At 37.2% G+C, this 21,618-nt stretch overlaps 1 protein-coding gene across 1 annotated transcript in view; it reads left to right on the top strand.

Annotated features, from left to right (window-relative positions):
• The window catches only part of LOC100023930 (probable E3 ubiquitin-protein ligase TRIML1), a 54,066-nt gene that overhangs the window by 19,502 nt on the left and 12,946 nt on the right, over window positions 1-21,618 (top strand). Inside the window, exons 7-8 of the mRNA XM_056803810.1 lie at window positions 12,730-12,754; window positions 17,795-17,987. Coding sequence (XP_056659788.1) covers window positions 12,730-12,754; window positions 17,795-17,987 — 218 coding nt within the window. The remainder of the gene's footprint in view (window positions 1-12,729; window positions 12,755-17,794; window positions 17,988-21,618) is intronic.

The following is a 21,618-nucleotide window of genomic DNA, read 5'->3' as shown; positions in this document are numbered from 1 at the left end:
TAACAAATCACTTAATCAACAATCTTGTGATGGTACTACAACAAAGAATTCTGTTTGTGATGGAGATGAATGACATGAATAGGGTAGTTTGGAGGTTAGTACCCCCTGACCTCCTGGGAGGATCATTGTGCTTTTGATTAGCTTTCACAATCAGTCACAATTACTTAGGTGATGAATAACAAAACATTTCATATCTAAGTACAGGGTTAAAAGGTAACTTAAAGCATACCAGATTTGGGGTTTTTATCAATTTACAACTTGTTTTTCTTGTGTTACTTTAAAGCACCTGACAATGTTGCCTGGTTTCTGTGAGTTTTAAAATTAATATTCAATAATTAAGTATTATATTTAAAATTTTTTTTATTAATAATATCTAGGGCAATAGAATTGCTTGAATTCAGCCCAGTCGCTGGTCCAAAAAAGAGAAAGAGGGAGAAGTTACAGTCACTTAAATACAATCATGCAAAATGAAGGGACACAGGAAAAGGGAATTTTGGGAAATACTAAGGAACTTCTGGGATGGAGTCCAAAGGCTCAAAATCTTCATTTATACATACCCCTCCCCCACCCATGATCCTATTGGGAAACCAGTTTCCCCAAAAGGATCATGGAAACATAATCAACTTAAAGATTGCAATAATTTGTGGATAAAAGGAAAAGAGAAGAAAACCAAGGATTATTAGGTTGACAAAAAGCCAATTTGGGGGCAGTCCTCTTTGGCATAAGAGCATACATTCAAAACAAAGGCATTTCAACCCCTCCTAGTTCAATTCACATCCCAAAGTTCACTCTGTATCTTCTGGTGTAGCATGTGGTCTCTGCAGGCATCTATCTTCATGGTACATTCTGGATTCTGGGAGGTAGCAAGTTTCTTATCCTAAAATTGATTAAATTTAAATCAAAAGTCACAACAATAACTTGGCCCCCCTGAGGTGAATAATAACAAGCACAGGGATCACTCAAGGATGCATGACTGAGCTATGAGGTATATGAATCAATTTGCAAAAGAAAATCAAAACCTTGAAAAAATCCAAATAAAAGAGAAAAATAACTTGTGAATGAAATGCAAAATGTAAAAGTCTTATGTCTAAAAAAATCTAAGTAAATGGAAAAAAAATCTATAAAGGTCTTTGAATCAGAGCACAATTAAAATTATTTAAGCAATTATGCATAAGTAGCCAGGACGATAGAAAGTTTGCCATACCCAAAAGACAGAAAAAGGGACTAGATTTCAGTAGCAAATGGGAGCCTAGATGTTAGTAAAAGGAGGTATATGGTAGAATGTGGGGCAAGGAAGACCTGCCTTTAACACATGTTCAACAGCTGCATCCTCAAACCCCAAAGAAATTCAAGTCCTCTTGTCTTGGCTCAAAATTGCATCAATCCCACTGTGATCTGGTCTCTTTGACCTTGTGCTCCATAGGCACTATGCAGGTGCTATGTTTCTTTAGTACTGTACAGTGGCTCTTCCGTATATTCCCTTCTTCTGGAATCAGACAGACTCATGAAGCAAAGTCCCATAATTCTTTTAAACAATCAATGGAATCATTTTTATAATCTAAATCTTTTGGGGGTATGCATTAATATTAGAACAAATGTATTTAAAACATATTACTGCAAAAAAATTTAAAAATCAAAGAAAAATCTTCTTAGTATTGTTGATATGTGCTTCAAATACAAAAAGGAAAGAAAAAATAAAACTCAGATACTATATTCCACATGCAAGGAAAAACAATAATAAAAAAGTTTTAAAAATCAAAAATATATAGCTTAAAATCAGTGACACACTGTGTCAGCCATGTCTAAGTACAAATGATTTTCAGAATAAAGCAGTAATGCAGTAGATAATGCACATTCAAAGAAGTACCAAAGTCCCAAACAAATCCACTATCATATTTCATATAAGTTGCTGTATGATATTAAAAAACCTACAAACTAGTGGATATTTGCCACAATTTTTAAAGATGTAGCAAAATTTTCAACCTTGGGAAATATATTTTTTAACAAAGTAAAACTTATTTGGGTCTAGAACATCATTAAGAAATCTAGATTGTTTTGCTGGAAGTAAATTAAAATGAAGTGTTTTGTAGGAGCTCTTTTTTGGCTTCCTGATTCATATAAACACCTTAGTAGGAACATTTCTTTGTTCTTTAATATTTATCTTTAATACAACATTCTTTATAATATATGTGTATTAATATAAAAAATCCATCCATTCAGAAACTACTAGTTACTAAAATTATTTCTGAAGACCCCTTAGAATTACCATTTAAATTCTTTGCTCATTTAATTCTCCAAAGATTGCACACAATTTAACCAGTTTTGTTGAAATCCATCCATCATCATCTATGTGACAATTAACAAGGCAACATGTAATCTTCAATGGCTCTAGTGACAAGGGTTTTAGGCAAGATGTTCATGGGTTTATACAGTGATATTTTGTTCTTCAGTAGAGGTAAAGGTACAAATTAAAGATCAATATAGGCAAAACATAGTAGCTTAAAATGATTCAGTATTAGATTAATACAGGTAAACTTTAAAAAATTTAAACTTTAAAGCAATCAGTAAATGCAATAATATAAACAAATGAGAAGGTACAGGCTTGCATTGCAGTCAAAATCCTTTTTTATCAATCCCAATAGACTTGTTCTATATTATATATAGGAGGAGAATAAACTCAAAATAGTTAGCAATAAAATTCCAGATCTCTTCTCCTCCCCCCATATTTATTATTCATTTATATTTCATTTGTCAGAGGTCTGAATTTTCTCATAGAAGCACAGGGCAGAATCTCCACTTTGCATGTTCAGAGCATTTAAGACTTTTAGGACTTTGTTAAAATATTTCAGGTTGGTTTGTAGTTTAAGCAGTCTAGCTTGTGGCATATTCTTGAGGAGAGGGAAACAAAGTGGGAAATCTCCGATGAAAATAAAAACTCCCTTGAAAAGAATTAAGCAGATCCAAACTGCACTTTTTAGTTCTACCAACTCAAATTGTTATTTCATAGTTTCAAGCATGCTTTGCAATGGCATTTTTTCATGAAAGATGCTGAATGGGGTTTGTTTACATAGTAAACAGAAAGAACAAAAAAATCCTAGGGAAAACAATAGCATATTTGCATATGGTAGAAAAAATACTTCTCCTTGGTGTTTTGGGTCAAGAGAAAGAAGGGGGAAAAACAAGCTTATTCATCAAAACTGACTTTAAATCTACTGATTTGGAACTAACTGCCCTTGCTGTGAAAAACCTTTAGTAACAGCCTTCTATACAATGAGTTCAGGATCAGTTTTTTAAAAATCTGCTTGAAAATTAGAATTTTCTTTCTGAGTGTGGGGTTCTTTTCTCCATGCTGAAAAATGGCCATGGCAGGCTAGAAACACACACACACACAGTGTGGAAAGGGATTGGGGTGAAAAGATTTTTATACATCACCCTCTGTGGAAAAAAATGGCTGGGATTGGCAGGCTGTTGTGGTGGGTCTGTTCTTGGCAAGAGGAGGCTCCAAGCTGGGTAGAGAGCAGTGAAGAATGCTGGCCAAGCAGATGGACAGGAGAAACAGCAGGCAGTGGCAGGTGGCAGGATGGGGCAGGAACTCAGGCACACCCCATCACTGGACCCTCGTGGTGGGTAGCAACTGGCAAACTTACTATCTTTACTGTAAGTCTATGTGCTCAAAAGTTTTTGACAATTCATAATCCCTTTGTGGTAAGACAAAATGTGAGTTTTGAAATTAATATTCAATAGTTAAGTATTATATTTTTAAAGTTTTATTAATAATAACTTGGGCAAAAGAACTGACTGAATTCAGCCCAGTGACAGGTCCAAAAAGAGAAAGAGGGAGGAGTTACAGGCACTTAAATACAATCATGAAAAACACAGGGATGCAGGAAAAGGGAATTTGGGGAAATACTAAGGGATTTCTGGGGGATGAAGTCCAAAGGCTTAAAAACTCCATTTATACATTTCTATCTACCAACAAATTCATAGGAGTGTGTCAGCTGTAAGGAAAGATTTACTATGGTGCTCAAGCATTTGGTCAGTTCTGGATTTGGGGCCTTGAAGCATATCTCTGCTTGAGAGAGAAAAAGGAGGGGTAAAGGATAGTGATCTTTATGTTTTAATTCTGTGAATGCAATCTTTTTAGGGTAATAATCTAGGGGGGGGACTAAATTGGGATATATGTGTGTTAACCCTATAAGTATTTGTTCTTATATTATTTCTCCTGTATTGGGGAGGGAATCATAATCATAAGAAGTCCATTAGTAAGGGAAATTGGAGAGAGAGAAAAATCACAGAGGGGGATCAGTGGGGGGGGGGGGCTCATTTTCAGGGGGCTGCAAGGCAGCCCCCATCTCCCAAACTGTGACTTTGTCAGCCAATGGGGATTTGTCAACTTCCTGCACTTATTATTTTGACCTGCTCAGTCTCTGCAACACATCCAATATGGGGTTCATCCACACTATGCCCAGTGTGGGTATAGGGAACCGGAGAGGTATGACCAAAGGAATCTAGATAGATAATGATACTAGAGAGGGGGAGGAACTTAACACATCTGGAGGTGAATTTTAGGCCTTTTCAGACCTCATTGCCTTATTGATGTAACTATTGGAGTTTGTTCCCCCCAAATAATGAAGAAGTCTTTGTAATGTGGCTATTGAAATTGAAGAAAAGGACTCTTGAATTCAGTGCCTGTATCCTGTCATATATATTGTATTTACTGACTGTTTTAAGATTTAATTTTGTTTGTTAAGTTCATATATTAATCTAATCTAATATCTTCTGTTACACTGTCATTTTCAGCTACTGTGTTTTAGCCATTAGCTATATATGCTGTTACATTGTCTTCATTTGTACCTCCCCCATGACTGGAATGGAGAAAATACCATCATAAAAGTCCATAAAGCATTTGCACAACCACTTTTCCCTGGCAAAACCCTATGAATGCTGGGTTTGTCACCAGACCCACCAAGATCACGTTGCCTTAAAAGCCTTTTGTTCCTTTTATGTCTTTGTTGTCATAGATGATGATGGATGGACTCCATAAAACTGGTTATAACCTGTATACAGCCTTTGGAGAATTTAATGACCTAAAAAATATCAATTCATTTTAAGTGGTCTTCAGAAGTGATTTTCATATATCTAATAGCACCACTACCTCTAACTGATCATTTGCCTACCTTTGAGTTGTTTGTAACAATCGGTCAGGATCCCTTTAGTAGTTGAAGTACAATAGCACTATTGTATTCCCTACCTCTGCTTATATTAAAAATGTAATGGATGAGACATCTGATGTGGTTTTCACTATTGAAGTCCTCACCTCCATACTGCAATGGATAGGACATATTATAAAGACATGCCTTTTACACTGCTACAATCCCATACCAGAGGAGGGAAGTTTCCCAAGCAGTTTAGATGCTCTGTAATGGGTTATAATCTCATTTGGGAAGTGGGAAGGATTTTCCAATGGAGATTTGTAACTCCTGGATGGTTTTTTATTTTTGTAATAACTTCAGCTTACTCTACCCTTTCACCAGAATGATCTGTATTTTGGGGGACATTTTATACCCAGAAAGTTTTCATAAGCAATATAGTTTTTTTTTCTTCTGGGCTCCTCTGCCAAATTTTGGAATGATGGCAGTAATAGATTTTGTTAAAAATATCTCAGCCAAGTTTGAAAGATTGGTTACATCTGTATAACTTGTGATAAATATCCATGAGCTTCAAAGTCCATGAGCTTCAAAGTTTTGGTTTTGCTTTTTTTTTTTTTAATGTCACACAGCAACTCATGTGAATCCTAATGATAGTGGGTTTGTTTGCTATTGTCATTAAATGGGCTCTTGTGATTTTGGGGAATTTGGTATTTCTTTGAATATGCTCCTTTGGGGGTCCATCCAAATGTGTAGAGGGAATTTCATACCCTCCCCCTCCTAGGTTGCCGACCCGGTTCATCAACATTCTTCACATGCCAATGCTGCATCCATGTAGGTAAATAAAAGGGCATGGGTAGAGCCCACTGGGGTCTTTTGGCACTGGGTATGGGCTGGAACAGAGAGGTGAGAGGGAAAGAGAGATTCCTGCATGAGGGTAGGCTGCATGTGGTGAAACTTAGAGTAAGGAAAAGACTTTAAATCTATGTTTATCTATCTTTTTATATTAACAAACTTTATGGAAAACATGGCCTGGTGGATATTAATTTTAAATATAACACAAAGGAAGAGAGGAAAAATCATAGAACAGATTTTTGCTTTTGTCCTCTGTCAAGGATTTTTTTTAATGTGGTTATTTTAACCTTTCAACTCCCCCATTTTTCTTTTTGTGAGTGTCCAATTTAAGAATATATAGAAACGAGACTGTGACAAAGACAACAATAAAGAAAAACAGATAACATTGTGACAAGCTTGCTTTGGAAGAAAAAAATCAGTGTTCTAGGATCCATACTTAAAAAGAAATATTTGGAGTGAAAAAAGTTCAGTAAAAGAGTTTCAGAGTGCTGTCCCTTTAACTGAGTAATCTGAATTCCTGGAATTTCTTGTTTTGTAACTTTCCCTTCTCCCTGCACAGGGTAATTGACCTAAACTGTCTTTCTCATTTGCTCCTTCTTTTCTGTCTGTGATTTGGGAGCAGTGCTCCCATATGCCAGGGGACCTTAAAGTCCCTAAACCTATATTTCTTTTACTGGGTTTCTTAAGGAAAGAACTTTTAAATCTCCTTACTTAGATTTTCTTTCTTTTTCTTGGAAGCCTGCTGCTGGAGTGGGTACAGTCTCTCCCGGGAAACCTGCCCTAGCAGAGTTTGGAATGTTCAGAATGTAGGTAGAGGGAGTGGGGGATAGCAGCTATGAAAGAAATTCCCCTGGTCTCAAACTCTTTTTGCCTCTTCCTCCCTTACTTCTTGCTTTTGTTGAATCTTATGTCTAGCCACATAGGGACAAAACAAAGACTTAACAGAAACCCACAGGACACACTCTCACACATTCATACCCTTTGAACCCAAAGATTCCCCCCAGAAGTCACTGAAAGACTTCTCTTTTCAACAACCTGGCTGTGGAAATAAGCCTTGTCTGGCAATCCAACAGCCTCCCTGGATCTAGGACAGAACATACAGACTCACATAGGTAGGGTGTTTATACTTTTAGCAGTTTCTCAGGATTCCAGTGTTGTCAGTAGAGGCATATGTACTAGGGTGGACTGTGTCTGAGTCCCTAGGGAAGCTGCTGCTTCCAGAGGAGACTCAAAGGTGCTGCCTGGGAATATGGTTTTTGTCTACTTCCCTGCAGGCTTCCTGTGCATGCCTGGGATTGTGAGTTTTTGTCCACTTCACTTTCATATTTATGTAGATATTAGAATAAATTATTATTTTTTATGTTAAAGTAAAATCTGTTCCAATGCAATATATTTTTGATTTAAGAGAAAATGTATGCAACTCTTGAATATTTGTTTATAAACATTCATATTCTTGTTACCAAAAAAAAGTTCTACAAAGATTTATTGAAGATTTTGTTCATAACTTTATAATATGTATGTTCATAAATTAAAACTTAAAATGAAGTTTGTTCCTATAATTTGTCTATGAAATCAGAAGTTGCAAGGTCATTGTGGGAATGAATGGCTATTATTTTTTTAAAACACTCTTACATTCCATCTTAGTATCAACTCAGCATATTGGTTCCAAGGCAGAAGAGTGGTTAAGGTTTGGCAGAGGGAGTTAAATGATTAGCCTAAGCTCACATAGTTAGGAAGTATCTGAGGACAAATTTGAACCCAGGACCATCTTTCTCTTTTCCTGGCTCTCAATCCACTGGCCCACCTAACAGTCCCTTTTGAATGGTTATTTATTAATGAGAATGGAAACATCCTCTGGGATTTAGTACTATTTGAACTCTATCTGGGAAACTACTACTCACCGGATGTAATGGATATCTCAAAGTCATGGGTTCAAACAAGCAATATTTTTACTATGCATGTATTCTGATACCTCCAGTAGAAGCTAGTCTAGAGGACAAAATAAAACAAAAATGACTTGCCAAAGGGCTGAAAAAACAGTTCACAAGAAAATCCTTTTTGTGTCTCAGGACTTCTGGTCAAAGCCCTCAGAAATGTTTTTATATTATTCTTGACTAAATGGTTCACATCTGGCTGTCAGATCAATCCACCTCAGGGAAGAGTTATACACATAGGTCTGTGTCTTCTCTATAATTTGCTGACTTGCAACAATCAAGGTTGGTGTTGTGAGGGTGAGCTGTGGTCCATAACACTGTTCCCACTGACCACTAGAGGGCAGTACCATAGGAGAAAACCAACATCAGCTTACTAAGAATAGATGACCCTCTCTTCCTATTGGAAGATGCTGTATTTAATTGTGTCTTATTCTGGTCCTCCTGAATCACCACCATCCTCCAGTCAGCAGAGTGAGTCTATAAATATCATTGTACATCCTTATTGTCATGACAATGATGTGAAGGAACAGTTGTATATAAAACAATAAAATTCCATCTTGGTTCAAGGAGATGAAAGAGGGTGCTATGAGATGATATAAAGTAACAGAAGTATTATGAAATAGGAATGAATGAGATGAATAAGAAAGATATTTTAAGTAAAGAAAAGAAGAAGAGGAGACCATGGTGTACTTGAGATCCATCCTGTATTCTGATTTCCTGTCTCAATAAATTCAACTGGAATTACCTGAAAAGATATATTCTGATACATTTTGATTTATTATGTAAATGATTTTTTCATTTTAAAATTATTTATAATTAACCATTCAAGACATCCTTAGTTGGTCAATTAACTCTCTCCACAATTTGGCAGGTTGAAAGAAGAGAATTCCCCCCTCAGAAGAAGGTTTATGTATCATTTGTGAGTTTACCACTCAGTCCCTACCCTTGACATCCAAAGACATCTGTGATTTATAAGTAGCTACTGAGGAGGTGGACTTATATACCTCAAGAGGCAGGTCTTTGTCCATAAAAGGAAGATGCCAGCCTTTTTTCCTTAAAATGTGGCTGGGAGCCAGAGTCTTCTGACTTCCCTTAATCTCTCCAGAGGGTCAGAATTCACCACTATTGCTCAACCCTGACCTTAATCCTGTTCTAAGATCTTAACAAAAGAAGGGAGGTCCCAACCCATTTTCATAGCCTGGAGTAGAAACTGTTTCATTATGATCTTAGAATAACACTGTTCTTATGGGAGCTTAAGGTGGGAATGGCTGGGTGTGCTAAAGGGAAACTTATTTCACAAAAAATATCCTAATCCAATATTAAATTTCCACAGGAAGTAGCATCCCATCCTTTTTCATCTGAATCAACAGAAGATTATACTACAATTCTAAATTTACATAAAGGCATGAGATGATTTCTCATAGGGCTCTTACTTAATTGCCTTACTGAAATTCTATTATCTTTTTTAATTGATAGGCTTTGTCCTCAGAGCTTCCATTCTTTTTTTAAAATTTAATTTAATTTAATTTAATTTTTTAGATACTTCCCACAGCCTGAGGATTTGAAGTTAGGTTAAAACTCCACATAGTTCCCTGAACCTCTGCCCAGGCCTTGACCTTATGAGTCTTGAATAGAATTTTTATTCATCCTCAATTATTACCTACTAGCCATTAAAGCTAATTAATAATGCTAGCCCTTCAATAGTAGAGTCTGAATATGCCCCTATACAGGGTTAAATGAAACCTTGCCCTGTGTATGTGCAGATTGTGGTTAGACAATATATTTTTTAAAGCTTATTTTAAGTGTACCTACACCTATCTGCCAGACTATTCCTAGAATCCAGCCTTTGGCAATGGATTCTGGCAACAGTTTTGATAGTGGTCTAATCCAGGACAACTGGGAAAAAAAACAATACAGTAGACTGAATATTTTTCCTATCTTTAGTCCACTTTCATATTTAATCCAGGTTTTAGTGGACTTTGTGTCCACTAAAAATGGTTAATCCAATGTGCCCATTTTATTAGCACCTGGCATCTTTCACTGTCTTCCTTCACCTCTTCCTTTCTTAATTTGCTAATGTGACCTGTCTTCTTTTTCCATTTTCTCTTGCTTGATTATCATTTATTTGTTCTGTGACATATATAACTTTTATCTTAATTTTTACATTAGCTATGTGTTCTGTTATGGGGAAGAGATAAGTATATAGGAGGAGAGAGGAAGTTGTGCAGAGGACAGATGCATGAGACCTGAAGTTGGTGTAATTGAAAAAATGTGGGTTTCCAAGACTGTGAATTGCCAAAACTATAAAGGTTTCAGCCAAACTGTAAAGATAATTTTTAGTATCTTGATTTAAATCAAAAATAAGTGGTCACCATGGGAAAATTCCCAAATATGAAAATACCCAAGTCAACTGGGTTTTATGGAGATTTTAATTAATATAAATGAAGGAATTAAAGAGAGAGAGAGAGAGAGAGAGAGAGAGAGAGAGAGAGAGAGAGAGAGAGAGAGAGAGAGAGAGAGAGAATAGTAGAAAGGGCCTAGGCCTGAGGAGGCTTAAGGGAGATTAGTCAGTCTTTATCACTCGCCACAAGATCATCCCAAGCAAGCTCTAGTCCTTCACTGAAATCCTCAACTCCTGAACTGAGTTCAGAGAACCCCCTCTGAACTCCTGACCTCCTCCAATTCAGCTTCCAAACTGAACTAAAACCAAACTGAACTGAATTCTCCTTTTAAAGAAATTTTCTCTTATGTCACCTCCCCTAGATTTTCACATCTATCAATCACAGTAGATGCTTTTTCCCAGGACTGCCCATTCTTAGTTCTCATCTTCTTTGGTTCTCACCTTCTCTGGGTAGATTATATCTTCTGAGTACTTCACACCTCTTTTGTTAAGCTTGACTTTTGTAAGTTGCTTGACCTTTTAGTGATTAATTTAACCTTTATAGGTGCTTAGCATCCTTTTATGTTAGATCTAAAAATAGACTACCTAGCTTAGGGTTTTTGCTTCACTATCAATATGAGTTAGGGACTTTCATTGTTCAATCAGGAGTTTACAACTTTATCTTCTCCTAAGGTACTGTCTGAGCAGGGTGGAGTAATTTTTAAAAGTTCTCAATACATTCCTGATTAAGTACCTCCATTGTTACAATAGGGGGATAGCTTAACCAAATCTTCTAAGGTACAGTCTGAGCAGTTTTTAAGATTCATAATGGAAGATTCTGGAATGCTGGAAGGAAGAGTTAAGGTGGAACTCAGGGGATGTTTGTAAAGATAATTTTAGCGTTGTGACTTAAAATCTAAATTTAATTGGTTGTTGGGGAAAATCCCAAATAATAAAATACCCAAGTCAGCTGGAAATTTATGGTGATTTAATTGATATAGTGGAAAGAGATTAAGAAGAAGGAAGAAGGAAAGGGAGTAGGAGTTCTCACGCCTTGCTAGTGCCAGAAAGAAGACTAGAGGCTCTAGAAAGTAAGGAGGAAGGAACCAACCTGAACTCCAAAAGGGCTCAGCCAAGATGTCTGAGCCTGAATCAGCTCAAGGGCAAAATCACTGCCAAACCCAGACAAATAGCTGCCACCATGCCAAGATGTCAGAAAGCTTAGGATGCTGCAAGCCAGAGTTGCCTCTGCGGGGAAAGAGGGAGAGAGAGGAAGTGACGTGCCTTATATAGATGGTTTTACGTCACTTTCCTGCATCTCATCTGTACCAATGATAGCTTAGCTTGACTTAGGTCAGCCCAGGGGGTCTGTCTGATGTTTCTGATTTGTCATTTGCTAGCACATGACCATGTAATGTGGGTGTGCACATTCCTGGGTGCTAAACCAAGCAAGATGGAGAGAATCTAAAAATCACATGTTAGCTCTCTCACTAGATATAAACCTAGAAGGAATGACTGCCAAGTCCTAAGGTTTCAGATCTTCTCCGTGTTGCTGTCCTTGTTAATGTATTTCCTTGAAAGAAGATCCTGTGAATATGACACTAACCTGAACCAGGACCCAGCTATCTGCATTGTCAGTAAGCAGAGGTCTGGGTCCAGTTGGACCTGGGATCTACCCTTAGGTTCCTGTCTAATCTGTCACAGACCAGCATCTCTACTAATAATCAAGAGAGGTTGTTTAGTGCAAGATAGCTAGAACAGGGTCTGAGTACAGTTAGAGAGGTGAGGGTGACAAGTGTAGACCATCAAATCTCTGAAGGCCCTTCATGAGAAGGTTTGGATCTGAGGTATTAGCTAGTAAAAATAGCAGGGATTCCCCCTTTCCCTTCAGACCTCTCTGTGGAAATAAACTACATCTTCCATTAACTTTATCCATCTCTGTGTCTAAGAAATCTATGTGCTGGACCCAGATCAGGCTCTGGCCTGGTCAGGGATAACTGCCAGTCCTTTCAACCCACACTGTAGAAACCCTGATACTGCCCCAAAATAATGAATTGGTATCACATCTGACCGTATCCCCAAAATCCATCTACAACAATCCCCCAGATTCCTTTACCCAAAAGTTTCTGTCATTTACTGTCATTTTTCCCCCCATAGCTGATCATATAAGGCTAGTCCAGTACCCACTGTCTCTGTTAGTATATAACTATATATCACTACATTATTGAGCTGTTCCCTAGCGGTCTTGATGACAAGTAGCCACACTGACCCTTCATCCAGAATATGAGGTTGACTTTCTATCCCCTTCTTTAGTCACCAGTGAATGAGTTGAGGGTGCCCTCTCACCACATACATACTTGGTGGGGTGAGAATAGTAATACAACATGACTCATGCATTGTTTTTGTCCTTTAGCTATGACCAAGTTGGAGACCACTCTGTAAGTGGTTTGATAACTCAAATGACCATCTTCTCTGGTAGCTTAGTTGATATATTAATTATCTCCTGATCAAGGCAGTTCAAGAGGATAGAGTCCCCAGGTCTGGTTCTGTCAGTTATAAGCTATTTTCATTTCAACCAATATGTGGTGGAAGTCCCAACATGTTTATAGAAGGAAGTGGAGATTATGACTCAAGATAGTAGAGAGATCAGTATTATCTAATCAGTGGACCTGTCCAGTCATCTCTTTAGTCCAAAATCCTACTGGCATGTAATCTTTCTCACTTATTCCTTTTGGCTTGGACCACTAGGATTAAGGCATACCAATTCCTTTATAACAGCCTTCTAGCTAGTCTAAACGAAGGATCTGAGGAAATTGCAAAAGAGACCATGATATTCTGAACTGCCTCCTTGACTTGTGTTAATACATGCTTTACTACAGACATTGTTACAATTCAACATTAAATTTCCTCAGAAGGGAATCTTTAATAGGTTCAGTCTCAGTATATACATATATATAGTCCAGTATAAGTCTCCACTACCCTTTTTACTTATCAAACAAGAGAGCAGTATGAACTATTTTTTTCTTAACTATGTATTACTGTTCCAAATCTTTCCATGTTGTGATGATTTCCTTCTCACCTCTCTTGATTATAAACTTCTTTTTTTAAAGGGGATTGAGTTTATAGGAAGAATCTCCACTAAATTGACACTGACCTCACAGATGTGTTAACTAAAATACCAATGGTCTCATTGTGAGAAAAGGCTGGGGGTTGTTGAGTGGGAATAAGGAGATAGTGAGTTCTGCCTTACTAGAAGTGTCTTCCAACAGAAAGTGGATCACCACTTGGTTTTTTTTGTTGTTGTTGGGAGCTTTCTTATTCAAATATATTTAGGACTGCATGGTGTCCAAATTCCTTTCGAACCATATATTTTGTAATGTCTGCAAATGAAATGGCTACTGGAAATTGAAAGCTGCTGGGAAGGCTAATTTAGTAGGGTTATATTCAAGATGTCAGGTCCTTTCTGACTATCAGATTGAAGGATCTAATTATTTTACTAGAAATGGAAAGAATCCACCAATCAATTCTTAAAAGATATCCCAAAAGAATAACTGCATGGAATAAATTAAAGCCAAATTCCAAAATTTTCAGGTAAAGGATAAAACATTGCAAGAAGTCAAAAAGAAATAATTCAAATATTGTAGAGCCACAGGCAGAATAAAACAAGAAATAGCAACTTCTATATTAAAGGATCATAGTACCTAGAATATGATATGCCAGAGGGCAAAGGAGCTAGGACTTCAACCAAGAATCATTTACCTAGTAAAACTGAACATGATTATTCCAGGACAGAATGAGTTTTTAATTAAAAAAAGAGGACTTTTCAAACATTTCTGATGAAAAGACCAGAGCTAAATGGGAAACCTGACTCTCAAAAAAAGACTTAAGAGAAGCATGCAAAAGTAATCAGGAAAGAGAAATTAAAAGACATTAAATAAATTTAAACTATGTATATCCTTACATTGGGGGACAATTCTTTAACATCCAAAGAACTTGTTAAATTTATGGTTGAACCGAATATATTATTGGTGGTCACCAGGGATTTAATTTCTAAATCCCAAAATGAATTACTAAAGTAAATGTAATTTATGGTAGTTTATTTTTACAAGTGGGAAAATATTAAGGAAGAGAGAAAAGGGGGGAGAGAGTGAGAGCTCTGTCTTCCTCAGAACCAGGTAGAAATTCTCATCCCCAGCCAGCAGAAAGGAGTCCCAAGATGATGGGCCTTTCTCGGAGGTTCACACCTCCAGAAAGGGCAAGGAAACTAATTCAGCCTTTACATTCACTATGGCTACCATCTAAAAGGAAAGCAGTCTGAAGTCTCCTGCATGAGCTCCTCCAGGGGTTCAGTTCCACAGCCAAATGTCTTCACTCCAAGTCTGAGTATCTGTCTTCCAGTCTCTTCTCAAGTGTCTGTCTTCCAGTCCAACTCCGAGTGACTGATTCCAGTCTCTCCTCCGGGTGACTCTTTTGTTTGCTCCAAGCCCAAACTGACTGCTCTATATCCTGTGTGTCTCTGTTTCCACTATTTAAAGACCTTTTCCTCTTGTGTCACCTCCCTTAAATTTTACACCTACCAATCACAGCAGATGCCTTTCTCCAGGACCGCCCATTCTTTCACCAGTGGGTCACAGACCTCCTATTCAATGTATTAAATGGGTATTCACACCTTTTTGTGGTTAGTTCACACCTTTTGTAGTTATTTCACACCTTTTGTGGTTAAAATGGGTAGATCTACTTTAAATACTGCATTTACACTTTGGGGATTAAGATCTAAAAATAGACCAAGGATTACAATTTAATCTTCCCAAATAAAGGCAGAGCTAAGTACTGTAAACCTTAAAATTTCTCAGACTTATGAATGTTGGAAATTTCCCCATTGGGGAATCTTCTACTTAAAAAAATTCCCTAGCAGATAGTGAGAATTCTACTTGAATGTGAAAACTCCTTGCCTTGGGAATATCCCTACTACACCCTACTTAAGACTGCTTTAGGACAGAAAACTCCTTGCTGAACAATGAAAGTGCTTTGACCCATGCTTATGGAAAGGACAGGAAGTTCTTTGAGTCATGCCTGTTTTTAGAATTGATACAATGGGATGCTAGGTACCCATATAGGTGGGGCAACTTGTAAACTACTTAAACCTAAAAGGGTGATAACTTATTCAGAGGTTTTTGCTTAATGAAATTTGTCAACACAGCAGCATTTTTTTTCTGACTTACTAAAGAGATTATAACTACTCAGCTGTGAATTCAAAATGGGCAATCCTTTAGAAACATCTACAGTGATTGTAGATGTAAGGACTTAGGGGAGGTGACAGAGGAAATTTTTGCCCTTAAAAAAATAAGAGCTTGGATCTCATTCAGGATCTCAATTTCTGATTCTCATTCTGGAGGATCTCATTCTGAGAGACTCATTTCCTTGAGGACTGATGCTTGAGGGCTCTTTCCTTGGAGATAGATCTCTTTGAGGAGAAGTGCTCTTGGAGGAAAATCTCATTCTGAAGGAGAGCTCCTTGAGGAGCTCCTCTGAGGGGCTCTGTCCCTCTGGGGTAGGAGCTCTGGAGGCTCTTGAGAGAGGCCCTTTGAAACAATCTCTGGCTGGAAGACTCTTTGAGGAAGGACGCTGGCCTGGTGTCACTAGTATCCTTGTTTAGTCAGACCTTGTGATGAGTGTTAAAAAACTGACTGATTTCTCTTTTAAGGCTTGAGGCCCTTCATACTTATTCCTTTCTTACTCTCTCTTTCTTTGAGTACTCATTGTATTGTTAATTAAAATCTCTATAAAACCCAATTGACGTTGGGTATTTGAATAATTGGGAATATTTCCCTGGCAACCACCTTATATTTGATTTTAAAACCCAAGACACTGTAGTGAAACATATTTCTGTGGTAAAATTTACTCACCCTCTCTTATATCTATCACAATTTATATCTTCCAGTATTTTAATCACTACAGTTTAAGACCTCAACCATTTTAAATCTCACAGTACCTTCATTGTTACAATCAGGGAAGAGCTAAATCCAATCTTCACAAACGTTATGATTATTATAGCAGTTAGAGGGAGTGTACACCTCAGAGGGAAAGAGAGCAATATGATGATGGGATAATATCTAAAAAAAATAAAATTAAGGGGTGAGATAGAAGAATGCATTGGGAGAAGGGGAAAGGGAAAATATAATGGGATAAATTATCTCACATAAAAGAGCTTTTACAATGAAGGGGCATGTGGGGGGTGTGAGAAGGGAAGCATATGAACATTATTCTCATCAGTATTGGCTCAAAGATGCAAGAACATACACAATCATTTAGGTATAGAAATCTATAACTACAGGGAAGTAAGAAGGGAAGTGAATAAGAAAAGGCGGTGGAGGATAGGGGTGAAAGAAAAGAGGACAAATTGAGGGATGTGGTAGTTAGAAGCTAAACACTTTTGCAGATTGACAATGAAAGGTGAGAGAAAAGTATACAAGGGGGAAATGGGTTGGAAAGTAATACACAGTAATTATAAAAGTGAAAAAAAATCACAGAATCTAATAATGACCTCATTTTCCAAATACATTGAGAAATGAGTCAAATGTATAAGAATATGTCACTTTCCCAATTGATAAATGGTCAAAGCATATGAATAGGTAGTTCTCAGACAAAGTAATAGCTTTCCTTAGTCATGTGAAAAAATTCTCTAAAGCACTATTAATGATAGAAATGCAAATTAAAACTACTCTGAGGTACCATCCCACATCTATCAGATGAGATATTATGGCAGAAAATGATAATGACCAAAGTTGGAGATTATTTTGGGGAAAATAAGGCAAAAATGGACTGCTGGGGGGAATTGTGAACTAATTCAGTTCTTCTAGAGAACAATTTGGACCTGTGGTCAAAGGGTTATAAAACGTATATCTGTTGGCTTAGTAATACTATTACTAAGTTGGCATCCCAAAGAAATAAAAAATAAAATGGGGAGGACCTAGAGATAGAAAAAGACTTAAAACAGTTATTTTGGGGGAGGGGACAAAGAATTGGAAAACCAGGGGATAACATCAATTAGGGAATGAATAAGTTATAATATATGATTTGTAAAATTAAATTTAGTCTAGTAATAAAAATATTATATTTTGTGAAGTTTATTAAGGATTATTAGAAAATCAAGGAATAAAGAAAATAGACCACATGCCCATGGCTGATTAGCCACTTCAGAATGCCCATGCTTAGTTTACTTACTATACCATTGCAATGGCTGAGTAGAGAGACCCATCTGAGGCAGAGAGCCAGTTAAATACTCATTGTGATCTCATCCAGGTGGAGATTCAGGTGAGATTATTGGGAATTCTGGGAAGTACCAAGGACTTCTAGGGATTGAAGTCTAGGGTTCAAATCTCCATGTTACATTCCTCCCTTGAGGCCCAAAGAAGACTAGTCTGTCTGATGGGTCTTATAAACATACCATTTTTACCAGTTGGTTTTTGATTCTGAAGGCACAAAGGGCAGCTACCAGCAGTCTGGATTCTAGGGCTGGGCCAGGGCGATCTGGAGCAGAGGCTGGAGATCATCGGGGGCTCTGCTGGGGCAGGGCAGAATTGGGAGAGTGATCTGGGTCAAGCAGGTCTGGAGCAGATGAATGGAGGCAGGAGTGGGCAGCAAGAGCTGGGTGGACAGGGCCGGGACCAGGTGAGAGATCTTGGTCAAGTCACTTGAACCCCATTGTCTATCCCTTACCAATCTTCTGCCTTTTGACAATAGGCATCTAAATGAATTAAAAAAAAAGAACTTTAAAGAGATTGGAGGTTATATTTTTAAGGCATTTCAGACTCCAATGTTTTATTAAAACCTCTGTATTTTATTGCATTTTGCTAATTGTTTTGTTTAAGATTTAATTTTGTTGGTTTTAAGTTCATATATTAATGCATTCAATACTATTCTGTTACGCTGTTCTTTATAAAAAGTACTGGGTTTTAACTAGTTATGTTCTGTTGTTTTCCCCCTGTAACTATACTGAACAAATGATATTGAATAAGCCCATATAAAAATAGCTTTTTTCTATTTTTGATTTTGTAAATTGTCACATAGAGGATGGATGGACTTTATAAAATCTGGTTACAATTGTATAACAAGCTTTGGAAAATTTAATAACCTAAATATCTCAAACTGATTTTAAGGGCTCTTTTAGACATGATTTTTAGATTTTTTTTTCCAACAGCTCTGGTCATTTTGCCTGTTTCAGGAGGTAAGGTTCATTTTAGTAGCTGAAGTGAAATACAATTATAACCCCCACCTCCCACATTTATAAAAATGTGTGTAGCAGTCCATCCCATAGGTATTATGGAGAGACAAGGATTGTGAGTGAGCACATGGTCACCCTGCGCTTGGCAATGAGCTCTATTCTCAGCGTGGCTGAAGTTTAGGCGGGAAACCTTGCTTCCCTTTGTCTCACTCACCCGAGGATAATAACCCCACCTTCACCTTGTCGTAAGTTGCAATTAGCCAATGGCAATACACTAGGTAACTCATCCATATGTATTGAGGTATCATGTAACTGATCAATATGTATTGAGCTCATTTGTATATCAAAGAGAATATAAGGGACGTGACCCAGCCAGCCCACCCACTGGGAGGACACCGACAGGTTTGCAATGGAGCAACTTCTCCCCTTTCTCTCTTCTCTCTATCTTTCTACCTGAGGCCTGGCCTTTCGGCCAGGCCTCCCTGTTTCTCTCTCTTTTCTAATGCTAATACATAGCATCATCTACCGCCTTTAGTTTCTGATCTCCTTTCCTACTGAGCTAGCCTTATCCTCTGACCAGTGCAGTGTTAAATTGAGATCATTGGATGGGAAGAGCCTGAATAGTAACCTCCAGTGGTCGGAGCAGGCTGTGGCTCCCGAAAATTAATAATTGATTACTGACTCGATTATTTACATCTCTAAAACAGGCTCGTTCACGCCCTTCGCGGAATCCAAAACTTCTATCCTGTTTCTATCTTCTCTCCTTGAAACCTCTCCCGGGCCGGGAGGTTGTAATGTGAATGGATGGGACATCACAGTTTCATACCAAAGGAGCTAGGAAGTTAATCCCAGGGCATCGTACCCCTCTGGATGACTCCCAAAAGAGGAACATCCCTCATTTATAGCTCTTCAGCTCACTTTACCCAACATCAACAGCACAGAGGTTTGAGTATTTCCTAGACTCCTCTGCCACATTTTTAATGATATCTAGATTTCTTGATGATGTTCTAGACCCAAATAAGTTTTACTTTGTTTAAAAATATGATTGCCAAAGTTGAAAAATTGCTACACCTGAAAAACTTGTGAAAATATCCATTTTCTTTAAATGTCATACAGCAGAATCATGTAAAAAATGATAGTGGTTTTTGTTTGCTATTGTAATTAATTGGGCTATTGAGAATTTGGGGGATTTTGAACTACTATTCTTTATAAAAAAAAAGTTTCTTTGTAAAATTCATTTGCTTGTACTCACAGTGGATTATGTTCAGGCATGAAGAAGAAATGGATATCATTTTGGTGAGAAAGCCTTGTATTCTATATTTCCTTAGCTGACACAGTGTGTCAATGATTATAAGCTATATTTTTGATTCTTACAACTCTTTTGTTATATTTTTCTTGCATGTGCAATATACTATTTGAGTTTTATTTTTTCTCTTCTTTTTTATATTTGAAGCACATGTCATCAGTATTAAGATTTTCTTTAACTTTTTGATTTAGCAGTAATATGTTTAAAATATACTTGCTATAATGTAAATGCATGACCAAAAAAGCTTGAGACTATAAAAAATGATGCCATTTATTGATAAAAAATTATGAACTTTGCTTAATTATTCTGTCTGATTCCAGGACAAGATATACAAAAGAGACATTGCACAGGGCAAAAGAAGCACAAAGCTAAACCTGAATTGTGCCAAAAGAGCACACAGGTTAAAAAAGAAGAAACCAATCTAGGAAGGATTGATGAAATTCTAAGCCAATAGAAAGGACTTGAACCTAGTGTGAGAGGCGAGGTTGCAACTCTTGACATACTTTAAGATGTAGACCGTCCTTTTATCCATACTCTTTGTGAAAATGCTTACAGACAAGTATCTCAAATTTGGCTCCTACCTGACTCCTATAATCTAATCCCTTTTCTGTCTTTCATTGTGTGGCAACTTTCTGTAGTCCTGGCTACTGACTGGGTAAATGCATCATTGCTCATATCATTTTAAGTGGGCCCTGATGCAAGGACCTGTTATACATTTATTTTTCCTTTACTTAGAATTTTTACACATAAGATTTTCATAGTCTATATTTCACCCAGGAATTATCTTTTTTTATTTGGATTTTGAAAAATATTTTTTATTTCTCTTACCAATTGATTCATATACCTCATAACTCAACCATGCATCCCTAAGTGATCCCTGTGGTTTTCAATCACCCTCTTCAAGGGGGGAATGTAAAAATATTATTATTTTAAATTGCAAAGTTTAACTTCCTTGAGAGAGAAATTTTAGGTTAAGAAACATGCTACCTCTCCGAATCCAGAAACTGAACTCTTTGGAGAAGACATCATGAAGATGCCTCCACAGACCACAAGCTGCACGAGAAGATCAAGAATGAACTTTGGGAGTGGTTTATTGAACATTTATTTGTATGTATACTTTCATGCCAAAAGGGACTGCCCCCAACTGGCTTTTTGTCAATGTGTCTAGCAATTATTTGTTTTGTTCTCTTTTCCTCTTATCCTCAAATTATTGTAATTTCTAAGTTGGTATGTTTACAAGACTCAGCAGAGAGACTAATCTTCCTCGGGCCTCAGGGGGAGGATTATAAAATGGAGATTTAAACCCTAGACTTCAATCCCCAGAAGTCTTTGGTATTTCCCAGAGTTCCCTATAATCTCACCCGAGTCTCCACCTGGGCAAGATCACAATGAGTATTTAATTGGCTCTCTACCTTACACGTGGTCTCTTGGCCATTGCAATGGTGTAGTAAGTAAGCTAAGCACAGGCACTCTGAATGGGCTAATCAGTTCTAGGCACATGGGTTTCTTATTTTGTATTTTCTTTATTCCTTGATTTCTAATAATCTTTAATAAACCTCATAAAATATAATATCTCTATTACTAGAGACTAAATTTAATTTTTACAGATTGTGATGGAATACTATTGTGCTGTAAGAAATAACATTAAAGAGGACCTCAGAAAAACCTGGAACCACTTACATGAACTAAAACAGTGAAATAAGCAGAACCAGGAGAACATAGTACAAATTGACAAGAATATTATACAATGAGCAACTGTGAATAACAACTAT

The sequence above is a fragment of the Monodelphis domestica genome, chromosome 6 (genome assembly GCF_027887165.1).
Source record: "Monodelphis domestica isolate mMonDom1 chromosome 6, mMonDom1.pri, whole genome shotgun sequence".
Classification (NCBI taxonomy): domain Eukaryota; kingdom Metazoa; phylum Chordata; class Mammalia; order Didelphimorphia; family Didelphidae; genus Monodelphis; species Monodelphis domestica.
This window is presented reverse-complemented; position numbering and strand designations above follow the sequence as displayed.